The sequence below is a fragment of the Chinchilla lanigera genome, unplaced genomic scaffold (assembly GCF_000276665.1).
Source record: "Chinchilla lanigera isolate Chin_1 unplaced genomic scaffold, ChiLan1.0 scaffold00066, whole genome shotgun sequence".
NCBI lineage: Eukaryota > Metazoa > Chordata > Mammalia > Rodentia > Chinchillidae > Chinchilla > Chinchilla lanigera.
In genome coordinates, this window is record NW_004955467.1 from 8,206,334 (window position 1) to 8,220,836 (window position 14,503).

General features: G+C 50.3%; 1 protein-coding gene across 1 annotated transcript; it reads left to right on the top strand.

Moving 5' to 3' along the window:
* Positions 1-1,256: 1,256 nt before the first annotated feature.
* On the top strand, positions 1,257-14,093 carry Ccdc42 (coiled-coil domain containing 42). The gene is made up of 7 exons (XM_005399393.2): positions 1,257-2,483; positions 2,774-2,879; positions 3,211-3,315; positions 5,390-5,587; positions 9,992-10,213; positions 10,348-10,506; positions 13,814-14,093. The coding sequence occupies exons 1-7, from the start codon at positions 2,401-2,403 to the stop codon at positions 13,889-13,891; spliced, it is 951 nt and encodes a 316-aa protein (XP_005399450.1). The 5' UTR covers positions 1,257-2,400; the 3' UTR covers positions 13,892-14,093.
* The last annotated feature ends 410 nt before the right edge of the window (positions 14,094-14,503 follow it).

Consider the following 14,503-nt stretch of genomic DNA (forward strand, 5'->3'; position numbering starts at 1 on the left):
GAAGTACAAAGCCAGACCCTCTCTCAAAAAACAAAAATTATGGTTGTGGTATTTCCTTTTCTCCTCCTTTGTCTGCCATTAGGTTCTTTATTACGTTCTGTTCTTAGCTTATTTCCAAACACCATTTTAATTCTCAACAAGAACACAACTGGTTCGATGTTCATCACAATAATTTCCTCTTCCTGGAAACTTCATTTCTAGTCCCTTGCAGTGTAAGTAGCCATGTGCCCTGTTCCCACCGGAGCTCAGTAAGTGGAGGTAGTGATGTGTTTCAGAGCAGGGGTAGGAGATGGGGCTCCCCCACACCACCACCACAGTGACCTTGGAGGCCCCAGGTGGAGCCGCAAGATAGAGCAAAAGACTCCTGATCAATGCCTGGAGGGGAATCTCCCAGGAGAGCAGGGAGATTGTGCACTCAGCAAGGCTGGCCTGTGTGTCAGAATAGTAATACTTGATGCTGTGATACTAGGGATCAAACTCAGGCCTATGCTTGCCTAACCCTGTATCTTTTCTCTCCTGATAGCTTTCCCCTCCCCTCTCCTTTTAAGCAGCTGACTGTTTTAGAGGGAGGAGGAAACAGGACAGAAATCAAAATGTATCTATTGGTTTTCAGCAACCTAAATCCATTAGATGATTAACCTAAATCTAGTAGATTTTACCCCAGAGACAGAAGGATCACAAGTGCGGGGGCACTCTGGGCAAATCAGGGACTTGGCAAGACCCTGTCTCAAAAATAAAGTAAAATAAACAAAAGGATCTGGGAGATGTAGCTCAGTGTGAAGGCCCCGGGTTCAATCCCCGGGGTGGGGGATGGGGAGCAGGGCTTCCCAGGGAGGCGATGAAGGGAGAGGAGAAGGGAGGGCTCTCACGAACCAGCCTGCGCCTCGCTCCACGCGGGGGGACCCCACAGCAGGGTGATGGGAGAGCCTCATAACTCAGACAAGGCATCCAATGAGGCAGCAGAAAGAGCTTGCAGGCCTGAGGGGACACAGGCGCAGAAGAGGCTGTCGTCCGCCTGGACGGGCCACCGAGTACGGACCCACCCGCCCCTGCCCCACTCCAGCCGCCGCCGCCGTTCAACACCCGGCGAGGAAGCGGCTTACTGTACACCGAGCAGACGGGATTCCAGAAGCAGGCTGTCCCGCAAGCGCTGGCATCGCTCGTCCCGCCCAAAACTGAGCTGCCACCTCAGGGGCAAGGGCAGGAAGCCCCTGACTGTGCCAGGTTCTCGGGATAAACAAGGAGAGAAACACGCCCCTTTGCGGAGGCTGGAAGCACTGGTGCTGTTCCTGTTGCCTCTGCGACACCCGGGTGCAGAAGCGGCATCTCAGGTTCAGGGGGTTAGGGTGAGAATGGGGGCGGGTGGGCTTTGCCCTTGGACTCTGCTGAGCCCCGCAGCCTGGACAGAAGCGACGGGGCGTGTGTTACAGCCGGTTCTGGAGCGGAGGTTCTGCACAGTAGGCGGGGCCGGGGGGGCGGTGGCAAGACCCGGGCGGGGGTGGGGGGCCAGCGGGGCCGTCACCGGTCCCTCCTCCTTCCGGGCCGGGATTGAGCGCGGGTGAGAAGGGCCAGAAGGGGGCGCCAGAGGACCGGCAATGAGGCGGGGTGGGCTGCTGAGCGCGGGACCCGCCCCAGCGCGAGACCCCCTGCACCCCAGACTCAGAAGCGAGGCGGAGCGGCGAGCGCCGGTCGGCGGCCAGGTGAGGTCACCGCCGGGTCCAGCTCGAGCCAAGCCGCAGGCAACCGCCGCAGCCACGGCCTCGCATTTACCCGCGGGCTGAATGAGTTTCCGTGCGCGGATGGGATGGAGGAATGCGGTCACCAGTCTTCGTTAATGAACTGTTTAATCGTCGTTAATTCACGGGTCTGTGTTTCGGCATTTTTTCTTTTTCCATTTCTTCTCTCTTCCCTTCGCTCGTTCTTTCTTTTTTCCTTTTCCCTATTTTCTGTCCTTTCTCCTCCTCCCCCCACTTCCTTCCATCTCAAAACTTGGAGCAGCCCCGCGGGAGCCGCGCACGGGCCTCCTCCCAGCGCCCCATGACCGCCTCCTGCTGGAGGAACGGCGCGAGCTGGGCCTCAGGAACGCGGGGTGATTGGGAGCGGAGGTCAGAGGGCAAAGCCCGGGTTCCAGGAGTTGCCCGCAGAACTAAGCAACCTGTTGCTAGGTAACCACATCTCCCATCACCACCCCACGCCTGGTCCTGAGCTGCCCACCCTGGGCCTCTAGTTGGCTTCTGCCGTGTCTCTCAAACACCTCCCCTCTGTGCGACTCTGAAAGCACAAGCAGAGGAGAGCCAGAGCCCAGGCACCACCCCGATCCCCACCACCCCGACCCACCCCACTTCCGGTGGCTCCCTCACTGTGGAGACTCGCCGCCTGGGCGGTTAAGTCACCGCCACTATGAGTCTGGGCATCATGGAAGAGGAAGACCTGGTGGAGTACTTCCGGCTGCAATATGGGGAGCGGCTGCTGCAGCTGCTACAGTGAGTGTCTGGGGCCTGGTCTGCCCACCCCTTCGCCCAGCCCATGCGCCACCGACCACCTAGCCCCTCAGTTCCTGTCCCGGCACCCCCAGTCTCCCAGCCCCAATCTCCGACGCCAGCCCCCCATCACCCAGCCCTCACTCGCTCCCCTAACACAGGCACGGGACCCGCTTTCTCAACACATCCTCCTTTCGCTCAGGTTGGGGAGAAGAGCCCTTTCCTTCCCCACCCGGTCACTTCCTGCCTCAGCCTCATAACCCACTGGTTTCTCTTGCCCATGTCTTGGGCAGGAAATTCCCCACTTTTGATGAGCAATCAGAATCCCCATCCATCCGGCTCCTGGAGAAGAAGAAGGAGGCCATCGTCATGCATGAGGCTATGGAAGAAAAGAAGGAGGTGAGATGAAGGAGCGCAGGAGTGGGAGCGCTGTGCAGAATAGGAGGGGAGCTGACTGGGACGCAGAGAGACATCCCCCATCTTGCTGGGGGTGCTGGTTAGAGCTGGGGTTCTGGCCAGTGGTTCTGACTTCTTTCCACTGGGGAGAACAGAAAAGATCTAAGTCTTGGGATCTCAGTGTCCTGGGATGCTCAATCTGAGCCAGGCACAGGGTAGAGAGTGGGAGGCCTCCCTACCTCTGGGAATAGAGACTTTGGGATGGGGGTGCTGCGGTCTTCTGGGTACTCCTGTCAGGAGTTGTCCTGACCTCTCTGCTCCTGCACCCGTCAAGACATTCAAGCGCAGAATGGAAACCCTGAAGCTGCGCTGGGAGGAGCTGGGCATCAAGGAAGAGCAGCTGAAGGCCCACATCCAGAAATTTGAGCAGTTCATCCAGGTACGAAGGGTACGGGCTGCAGCCTGCCAGGGGAGTCCTACTGTGCAGACTGGCAAATTGTCCCTCCTCTTCCTCCTCAGTCTTGCAGGCTTCTCACTGGGTTAAAAGTATTATTCTCAGTGCTCCAGTTATGCTGGTGCTTCCATAGGCATCCTTTTATCTCCCCACATCGCGATGATTGCAATTTCCTGTTTACCCTCATCTCCACCCCTCCCCTGGCTGTGTCCTGTTTCCTTGCCATACAGGTAATCCAGTCAATGGATGGATGGATGGATGGATGGATGGATGGGTGGATGGGTGGACAGACGGACAGGTGGATGGATGGATGGATGGATGGGTGGATGAACAGGTGGATAGACGAGTGGATGGATAGGTAGATGGAGGTACATGTCATGGATAAGCACTTGGGGGTACAGTGAAGTAAACGGAGGTTTTAGTCTCCTATACACTACTTTTTTCTCCTTGAGCCGAAGGTGGGGACTGATGAAGGATCATGCTGCAGAGAAACAATTGTGCGTGTGTGTATATGTGTGTATGCGTGTGTTACTGTGGACTGAACCCAGGGCCTTTCCTTACTAGCCCTCTTTAAATTTTTATTTTGAGACAGAGCTTCCTAATTTGCCTAGGCTGGGCTTAAACTTGCAATCCTCCTGCCTCAGCCTCTTGGGATTTAATCATCTTAAAATCCAGATATATCTGGATCTGCTTCTGTCCCAGCCTGGCTGCATGAGGACTAATTGCTGCCCTGCCCTTCAAAGGACCTGCTCTTAAGCCTCCTTGTCACACTCTGTCCTAACCATGCAGGTCAGGAAGTTGGCAATCTGGGCACATTCTCCTGAGATCCAGTCCATTTTAGTAGCCAGAGAAAAGCTGGTGGAGTGGTTGGGGTAGCAGGAGATTTGTGGTGGAGCGTGTTCCACATGATTTTCTGAGGGTCAGAAGCTTTGGCACCCTGTAGAGCTTGTTACAAATACAAGACTGCAGTAACTCTCCTCTCTTTGCTTTCAGTAGGCCTGGGGTTGGGGCCAGGCACCTACAGTATTGTTAAAGCTCCCCAGATGATTTTAATTCACAGGTGGATTTGCAAACCAATAGTTGAGGGCTCCTGTCTCCTCCTGTGCTTACGTGGCAGAGCACAAGTCCTCCATGTGCATACCTCTGTGTTCTCCAGATGCTGCCATCACACCTGCCCGTGCATGTAGAGTCACCAGAGCCCTTCAGAGGGGAAAGGGGGCACAGCAGAGCAGTGCAGGAGTGGGCTTTGCAGAAGGAAGAAGTGGACTTTGACTGCAGGAGCGGAGCCTCATTCTTCCTTTCTGGACATGCCTCCCCCCGCAAAAAAAGACTTCCTTTCTGAACCATCTCCTCCAGCCCCCGCTGGTGCTAATCTGAGCTCCTGGGAACAAGTCTTATCTTTGTGTAGTTAATCACCGTTGCCTGCAGTTTTCAAGGAAGAAAGGGGCTGCTGTTTCACATTCCTATGTTTGGAGAAGTTGAGGCACTGAGTCTCAAATCAGGAGAAAATCCGGGCTTCCCAACCCTGGCGCAGCCATCTGCCCCATGACAGATGGCCGCTCCTCAGAGCAGAAACAAGGCAGGCTCTGTCAGAAGGGCTCCAGCTCCCACTTCTGGACTTTCTCAGCCTTCCCAGGCTGGAGTTCTTTCCAGGCCCTGAGCCCACTGCAATATGGGTTTCCTCCATCCTTTCACTCCTAGGTTCTCCTTTGTCTGCTCTCTGAAGTCTAGAGCCCCAATCCCACAGAATCTGAGTCATTTCCTGTCTGCCCCTCAGAAAACTGTGTCTTGACTTTGAACTAAACCTCTGTTTCCACAGCCTCCTGAGCTGTATCTCAGTTCACAGAAATCCCTTGGCTTCAAGAACTAGCTTCAGATAACCAAAACCTAGCTTCACATCACCCTTTTCCCTCCATACCTCTTTCCGACATGGGTGACCCGGCAAGGTCTGGGCTCAGCAGAAAGGCAAGGGCTAAGGGCATCACCAGCCCCCAGCAGGCAGAAGCCCCAGGGAGGGCACGGCAAGGCTGCTTGACCCATGCTGCCTCTCTCATCCCAGGAGAACGACCAGAAGCGGATCCGTGCCCTGAAGAAAGCCAATAAGGAGCGGGAGCTCAAGCGGAGTCACCTGCGGGAGCTGGCCAAGGCCAAGCAGGACATGGCGGCCCTCCGGCTGGAGCACCAGCGGCTGAACAGCAAGCTGCAGGACTACTCCATCTTCAACAAGTACCTGGAGAAAGTGGTGGAGAACTCCGAGGTGGGTCCCACCTCCACACCTTCCCCATCATTCTCCCGGTGGCCTGGACCATGGGCTGGTGCTTGGGGTCCTTCTGGGGCCCCCGTGGTGGTCACACACAGGCACAGCTGATAAAGGCCCCGGCTTTGTCGGGGGACAGGTGGTATATCATTGTGTGTCCGTGTTTATGACGACCAGGTAAATGTCTCCATGTGAGTTGTGTGTTCATGTCTCCACATGTGTCCGTGGCTGTGTCTGTCTGAAGGCGTGTGTGTGTGTGTGTTGGGGGATGTGGTTCTGGAGCACCAGTGTTAAGCTTTGCCTACATCAGCATGAGGCCCACACCCATCCTTACCTCCCCCTCCTTCCTGGTGTCTTTTGTTTATTTGAGAGTAAACTGCAGAGAGGAAAAGTACCCAACCTACCACAGAGCTGGAGTGCTTAAGATGCACCATGCATACACCAGGCTGTGCTTTGCAAATGCCGCGAGGTCTGCAGTCCATCCTCTCATTAGCCCAGTGGGGAAAGTACCCCCTGCTCCCTTTACACTGGGGCTCTGAGGCTCAGGAGGTTAGGTAGCCCACATAAGACCTCTCGGCTCGGAAGTGGAAGGGCCTGTGACTTTCACCTCCCTTCTGTCGGTCCCCCAGTCCCCCAGACACCCGCTTTCCTGCTGGCAGAGCTTGGGGAACTTTGCGGCCCTCTTCCCAGCCAAGCCTCCCGCACGCTCTCACTGCTCCTCCATGAAGTCTACGTTTTCCCTTGACTGTGATGCGACCACCTCAGTGACTGTCCCCTCCTCTCCCATGAGGCCAGCAACAGGGGCCTGGGTCAGTGTCCTGTGGGGGCACAGGCAGACAGAGGGCACACAGCTTTTTTAAGCCCCTGCAGCTTCTACGTAGAAACACTAACCTAATTTATTTATACACGAATCCCAAATCTGTGTCATTTCCTCCCCTCTAAGGTCCTATGTACTGTGAGATAAATCGTTCACTTGAGGATTAGAGGCGGTTTTTCGGGGAAGGGAGGAGAAAAGACGGCTGCATGAAAGCAGCAGATACAGTGTGAGACATGTCTTGAGATCGGAGCTGGTAACATGGTTATCTTAGAACAGAGAACACTGGCTGAGGTGTCTCTTCTAAGCACCAGCCCCTGAGCCTAACTTGTCTTGTCCGCAACCCCACTGCTTCTTGCTACCCCCAGGCCAGGTCTGCTGCCCGTGTGTCCCATGCTGGTAAGTGACCACCCACCCCCCGAAGCCCTGCCTAAACCCGGACCTCATCGTCCACTCCTCCCCCAGCTCAGCTCCACAGCCATCCATCAGCAGAGCTGGGCAATTCCGCCTCCGAAGTATTTCTGGAATCCAGCCCCTGCCCCTTCCTTATTCAGTGAACTTCATCTGCAGTTCAACTCCGTGTCATCCCCAGTCAGACTGCTCATGTCCTACAGCCCTCCTGGTATCTCTCTCTGTGTCTGCGTCTGTCTGCCTGCCTGTCTCTCTCATTTTATTTTGTTCAAAATGCTTTAAGCATACTAGAAAGTCTAGAGAAACACATAACCCAAGAGCTCACCACACAGCTTTGTCAAATCCTAATATTTTCCCAATTTTTTTCTTAAATGAAACATTGCTGGTAGGCTGGGGATAGAGCTCAGCACCACAGCGCCTGCCTAGCAAGAGCGAGGTCCTGAGTTTGACTCCTGATACTAAAAAAAAAAGAACCACAGCTGGTAACTGAAAGCTCTGTGTGTCCTTCCACATCACATTATTCCTCCCCTCTCTTGGGAGTAGCCAGTATCCTAATTTTTAAGTTTCTAAATTTCATGCTTGTCTGTACTACTTTGCAACATATCCCCTTCCCATAAACATATTAGGCATATCCTTCTGTTACCCGCTTTTTTCAATAATTTTAAGTATATTTTTATATTTAATTTTCACATAATAATTTATATATTTACAGAGTCCAGTGTGACACTTCACTGTATATATGTGATTTGTATTGCTCATGACATGATTATTAATTGTTGTCAATTATTGTTATTCTACTGTGCTAAGAACCTGAGAAATTACTCTTCCTATGCAACTGTCCTGTATCAATCAATATTTTAAAGAAACTTTACATTTTGGATAACTCATTAATAGAAATACAGAAAATAGTCTATTGAATACCCATGACTCATCAACAAGTTCAGCGATAATCTTAGTCCTATCCCCCACATCTTCCTGCTGCCGCCTTTTCGAAACAAATGATATTTTTTCACCCCTACATATTTCAGTTTTTATCTCTGAAATATGAAAACTCCTTTTAATATAACAGCAATATCATTGTTGGATGGTACCTGTTAAAAAATGATAACTATTCCTTAGTATCAGATGTCCAAGTAGTTATTGTAATAATGCTTTTTGTACAAATGGTTTATTCTAATCAAGGTCCAAACTGGTTTCCTTATGCTGTAAGTGTTTCTTGTCACAGACATTATTCAGAGATATTATTCTGAGCATAAGGATATACTGAATGTCTCCACTGCTGTTTAAAAACAGGTAAAAAGGAGAATTTTTCCATGGTCATTTACTTAGAGAAAAAGCTGATTAAATGCTTGCTTCTTCTTTTTATTTTTTAATGCTTACATCTTTATGGTGTTTGGAATAATGAACTGGTTTTCCATCCCTCCTCCAAAAATGACCAGTAACTTTTAGCATTCTTGCGGGCTTTGTATTATATTTAGTATCTTTCAATCTTATTCTTATTAATGCTCAAATGGCCCCCTCTTGGACAGTTGGACCTACTTTAATTCACCCCGTGGGTCCTTTCCACATGAGAACGAGATTTCGCGGTTCCTCCTGGGAGCTCTGATATAGTCCACTCACTTTAGCTCTGTGTGCGGTTGCATTGCGCACCTGGCAAACTTTAGGAAATATGGACATGAAGTTATTTCTCAGTCTCTTAAAATTCTTTAGTAGCAAAGTTCACACTCTTTCCATAGTTTACAAAGGAGCCATTCCCCACCCCCATAGTGGGGATTAAGCCCAGGGAGCACTGTCCCACGACTTCAGCTCTTTTTATTTTTATTTTGAGACAGTTTTGATAAGTCGCCCAGACGGCCTCAGTCTCCAAGTGGCTGGGGTTATAGGCTTGCCCCGCCACGTGTGACATTTTTTTTTAAAGTTCTCCAGGTCCATCTCTTGCTCTTCCTCTGGAGCTCAGGCCATCAACTACACGACCTTGAGCACCCCCAACATGCTGCACAAAGCCTCATGTGTCTTTACCCACGCCGCTCCCTCTCCCCATAGCCCTGCCTCACCTTCCCCACCTGCTTTTGCCTGGCAATCCCCTGCTCAGACCTCGTCTCATTTCCACCATCTCTTCTCCCAGGAAACCTTTCCTGGTGAGTCCTGCCTCTTCCCATCCTGCTTTGGGTGATCCTTTCCCAAGAGGCGCATTTGGAGAGAGGCCAGCAGGGCAGTTTCCAGGACACTAACCTCTCACTGGAAGTGTCTGTTTGGGGAGTGCCTCCGAGTGGCTGGAAGTCACACAGTGCTAAGCCCCAGGGGAGCTGAATGGGTCTCAGGGAACTGGAGATCAGGACCCTGTCTAAAGTGAGTGGGTCGCATGGCTTCTATTCTGTTTGGGTGGGGACTGCCAGTTAGAGCCAGAGTGGCATGGACCAAAATGGAAAAGGTGAGCTGAGCGTGGCAGGCCACCTCCCACGCTGCGCTGCCCCTCTCCAGCCCAGCTGCTCCCCCAGAAAACGTAGAACAACTGCCAGAGAGCACCGTGCTCAAGGTCACTGACCACTCTGTGCCGCCTGCCCTAAGCCTAGATAAGGCTTATCCTCTGTGTGGTACCCCACTGTTTACTTCTCTGTCTGTTCTCCCGTTACATCACAAGCTGTCAGCTTAAGAAGAACAGGGTCTGGCTTTCTTATCTCCTGTTACGTCCCTGTAGCACAGCCCCTGGCTCGTAAGTTGCTCTTGGGAAATTCTTGTGACTAGGAGAATGACTGCCCTGGGAAACATCTCCAGATGCCTCGCACCCACAGTTCTCAGCTCTGGGCTAGAATCACGTGGGGGATCTTTTGCAAACTTCAGATGCCAGAGGCCACCTCAAGTCTGTTATTAATCTGAATCTCTGGGGGTAGAACTTGTTGGTAACCTTTTAAAACTCCCCAGATAATCTAAGACACAGTGAAGGCTGACAGCCCCTGTTCAATTGTGCATATCCCCAACATCCGGGCCATGGCCCATACAAACCCAGGAGAAGCCGGTATCAGGACCCCTATTTCCTCACCGTCTGTGCCCTTGCTCCTGGCCAGGAGCCTAAATGAGCAGGCATCCACATGTCCAGGTCAAGGGTCAGCCAGCTAAGACCACGGCTTCGGTCCCCAGGGGTCTGACAGAGTAGTGACCAAACCCTCTACCCGCTTCAGTTTGAGGAGATCCATGAGGTGATTGGACGCTACAAGACACTGGTGAGCATGCACCACGACCTCATGCAGTCGGCACAGGAGGGCCAGGAGAAGATCGAGCGCGCCAAGGCACGGCTGGCGCGGTACATGGAGGAGAAGGACGATGAGATCCTACAGCACAACAACGAGCTGGCGAGGCTGCAGATGCGCTTCGACCGCGCCCGCAGCGACGTCATTGTCTGGGTGAGGGTCCCAGCGCACGAGGGCTGGGGTGCGAGGCTCCGGGGCCTCGGGTGTGTGAGCCGCAACCCCTGGTGTGTGCACACACAATATACACACGCACACCGCACTCACATGCTCCCACATTCCCTCCCCAGGAGTCTCGCTGGGCGCACATCCAGAACACTGCCGCTAAGAAGACCCTCCTGCTGGGCACCATTAAGATGGCAACGCTGAACCTCTTCCAGATTGTAAGCAAGCAGCTGAAGGAGGCCTCCCAGGTGTCGGTGGAGGACACTCACAAACAGCTGGACATGGTAGGCGGATGTGGGTGCTGGGGCCGAGGGAGGCCTAGCCAAGGAGGTTCTTGACTGGCTGAGCAGAGAAACTAACAGACAGAGCAGCGGCTGTCACCTGTGAACAGCATCAGACTCACCTGGAGAGGCACGAGGCCTGTGCTGAGCCCCACCCCCCAGTCTGTGACTCAGTCGTCTGAAAAGAGAACCATGAATTTGTATATTCAACAAGTTCCCAAGTGGCGCTGCTAGGCCAGGTGCCACGGTCTGAGAACCATTTCATCAGTGCCAATGGTCCCAAACTACAGGGCAAGAGCAGGGAGCCAATATTAGCTAGCTGTACAAAAACATCCTTATTAAATTCTGTGAGGCCCTGGGACTTGCTAAAGGCTTGTGTTTGAGGCCCACTCTTTGTTTAAAAAAAGGAAAATTGGCAAGTTTAGAGAATGTTAAAATTGTGTTATCACCAACCTGGTGCATTCTTTGAACCAGTGGAAAGAAAACTGAAAAGGAGTTAGGATTGTCACTGCATCACTCAGGTATTTAATATCATCCACGTCGCTGTGCCACCCGACGTCATGACCAAAGTTACAACACACTTTTTGGAAAATGGCACCGGCAAATGCAAAGAACCATGACTAAATAATTATTTGTTTCCTTGGCAAAAGCCTTTAGCTCTACTGTGAAATATCAGAAAGCTCTTGAGGACTGGGATTTTGCTTGTTTTGCTCCCAGTGTCTAGAACAATTCCTCGCACATAGTAGGCACAAAAGAAGGATTTGGTAAATAGATCTGAAACACAAGCCAACAAGCAATTGAGTGAGAGGCACCTGCCCTTTTAAAAAAGAAGAAGAAAAGCAAAACTCATGAAATACAAAGGGTTTTACCCACTGACCATCTCTGAAGGATTCCCCTAAAACAGCCTTCATCATAAAGCATATTAGAGCAGAATCATTTTACTATCTAAAGAAGGAGATTGATAAGAAAGTTTGTGGTATCAGGTTATTGTCATGCTCTTAAAGTTTACCAGTGACCAATCAGAGTTCATTTCTGCTGAGCTTTTCATATCTCTTGAGTTCCAATTTGGTAAAATTGGATGTGGTGCTGCAAGTCATTCTCAGCACTCTGAAAGCCAAGGCAGGAGGATCACAAGTGCAAGCCCCCTCCCCCCGACAGTCAACTTAGAGAGACACTGTCCCAAAAATTTAAAAATTGTAAAAAGGGCTAGGCATGTAGCTCAGCACAAAGACCCTGGGTTCAGTTCCCAATACTACACACACTCACACACACACACACACACACACACACAGCTTAATGAAGTCTTAGTATTATTGTGAAAAGAGTTTTGACTGTGTTCACCCCATCCCCTATAGTAGGGTTGCAGCCCACTTCCTTTCACTGGTTCGAAGAACAGTGCTCAAGGAGGTGATAACCTGCAGCTTCCTGTCCCCAGTCAGATCAGAGCTTCCAATCTGTCCACTCCAGATTGTGAGCTTTCTGAATGCTTGATGATTTTCTGAATTTGGATTCAGAAAGCCTCAGCCTTGATTTGTCTTTACAGGAGTACTCTGTATTGCCCAAGAGTGATCTTAAAATATCTCACTTCATTCCCATAGGATATTGGCCTACTGATAGGAATGCACATAACCAAGTAGCCTGGAAAAAAAAGTAGGACTCTGGAGACAGATAAGTTAAAATCAGAGGTCAAGGCTTGAGAGAAAAATGCAACTATAGTGGCTTCTTAGATTATCAGGACCTACAGCAGGAATACTAGTGACTCTGAACTTCCTGATAACTAGATATAAAGGAACATATACTTTTTGTACCAAAATAAGAAAATACAAGGTTTCCTCAGAGGGAACATACCTTTTCCAGACACTTAGTTCTAACTGAAATTTAGAATTTCTCGGTGAGACTTTAGAGACACTCAGTGAACTCAACTACAGCTCATAGGCACAGCTCCAAAAGCAGATCTTACACAGGACTAGGAACGTGGTACATGGTGCAACTCAGGAAGAGGCCAAGACAATCCAATTCCAATGTGAAGGGTCTAGAACTACCCTTAAATCAACTACCCACAGTGGTATTTTCCAAACTGCTTAGCAAATCCTACAATTTCAAGATACTCTTTCCTATGGGGAATGAAAGGCCCCCACAGACTAATACATCTGGGAAAAATGTAATTTAAAGTGCAGATTTTAAAAGTACAGGATTTGGTGAAGTCTTTATTACAGCTCTGCACTTTGAGACCCTCAGACAGATGATATTTCTGAAGCTTCACTTGGCTTGGCCATCGAGCCCTTTCTGGACTCCGTGGCCACTTATTCTAAGAGCACATTGTGGGAAATACTGAATTTGTCTTCTCTGTAATGTTTGGAAAGTTGCTTTAATTCGTTGGCTCTGTGTTTCTTCATTTGCAAAATAGGAGCTCTATCAGTAATAGTAACTATATCTGTAGCTGACAGGGATGTTGAGAGATTGAGACAAAGTCTATGTAGTGCTCTCTTCCAAGACAGTTGAAAAAGAAGTTTTAGAACTGAACTCAAGATGCTATCAGGGCCAACCTTCCCTTTAATTTTTTAAAAAAAATTATTTATTTCTTTAGTTAGTTATGATGTGCTGGGGATTGGAGCCAGGCCCTCATGCGTGCTAAGCACATGCTGTCACTGAGCTACACCCCAACCCACCTCTCCCTTTATAAAGATAAAGAAACTGACCTGGAGGTGTAGCTCAGTGGTGGAGCCTGCCTTCAATCCCCAGCATCAAAAAAAGAAGGAAGAGGAAGAAGAGGAAGAGGAGGAGGAAGAGGAGGAGGAGCAGGAAACTGAGTCCCAAAAAGATGAAGTGATTTCCCCAGAGCTGCTACATCAGGAGCTCAGCTGGGCTCCTCCTAAGGCAGCACTGTGTCATGCCTACTGGAAGCTCTTCCAAACAGAAGTTAATGCATAGATCCAAGATTGTCATGATGAGCATGAGTCAGGTCTGGGTTCCAAGTTCACCTTGAGGGCGCCCCTACCCACAGGGACCCTGCCTGCTAAATGCTTTATTCAGCGTCCCATCTGTAATCTTCTTTCTTCCCTGCGCTTTCTGTTGGACTGCAGCCTGTTCTTCATCCTCTTGCTGTGTCTGCCTCTAGGAGGTCCCAACCCATTTCTATGTATGGTTTTAAATCTGCGAAACCAGATGCTGCCTGTCACCTAGAAAAACTCAAATGAGGCAATGTGGCCGACTCAAGAAGTCAGTCTCACAAAAGCAGTAAACTGAGATCCATCTTGGAATGGGGAAGCCTCTGACCAATTAGGGTTAACTCTGGTCTCTGTCTTGTCAGATCCAGCAGTTTATCCAAGACCTATCAGACATCTGGGCAGAAGTAAAAAAGAAGGAACAACCACAAGTCCGGGTATAAGGATGCAGCATGCTTCCAGAATGTTCTGAACAGACATTGCAAGAGAGAAAGTTCCTGGTGACCTTGCAGTCCAGCCAGCCCAGGCAAGCGGCAGAGAACCTTGTCTGGCTTTCTATTGGCAAACATCTTGCCATGTTCCCCTCAGGCCTCAGTCTATCCCAGCCTCGAGGACATTAAATGGTTTGAGAAGTTTGTTCTGAAATTCTCTATTTGATAGTTTGTTCATGGAGAAAAGAGTCACTGAGGAGCCAGATGTGGTGGTAATCCCAGCACGTGGGAGGCTGAGGCAGGAGGATCACCATGAGTTTGAGGCCAGCCTGGGCTATATAGTGAGATCCTGTTTCAAAAAGAATAAAAGAGTCAGTGAGGTGAGAGCCCCACAAGCACCCCCTCTCAAAGCTCCCCACTTAGGCCTCTCTGGAATTAGAGACCATAAGTTAGGTCTGGTGTCTCCTCAACTTTGGACTTAAACATAGTAAGTGTTTGGGTGGGTGAAAGACCAACAGGGTAAGTACAGGGGACCCCTTCTTTCCTCTATCACTTCATAAATCAGCACCATCCCCTAAAGATGGTGTTTTCAATTAGAGTATAAAGACTCAGTAAAAACTATGA

Bases quoted from the DNA above. Each gene is read 5' to 3' on its own strand.
- Ccdc42 (XM_005399393.2), top strand. From the start codon at position 2,401: ATGAGTCTGGGCATCATGGAAGAGGAAGACCTGGTGGAGTACTTCCGG. The intron at 3,316-5,389 runs GTACGAAGGGTA...CTCTCATCCCAG, and splicing joins AATTTGAGCAGTTCATCCAG to GAGAACGACCAGAAGCGGAT. The intron at 10,214-10,347 runs GTGAGGGTCCCA...TTCCCTCCCCAG, and splicing joins GCAGCGACGTCATTGTCTGG to GAGTCTCGCTGGGCGCACAT.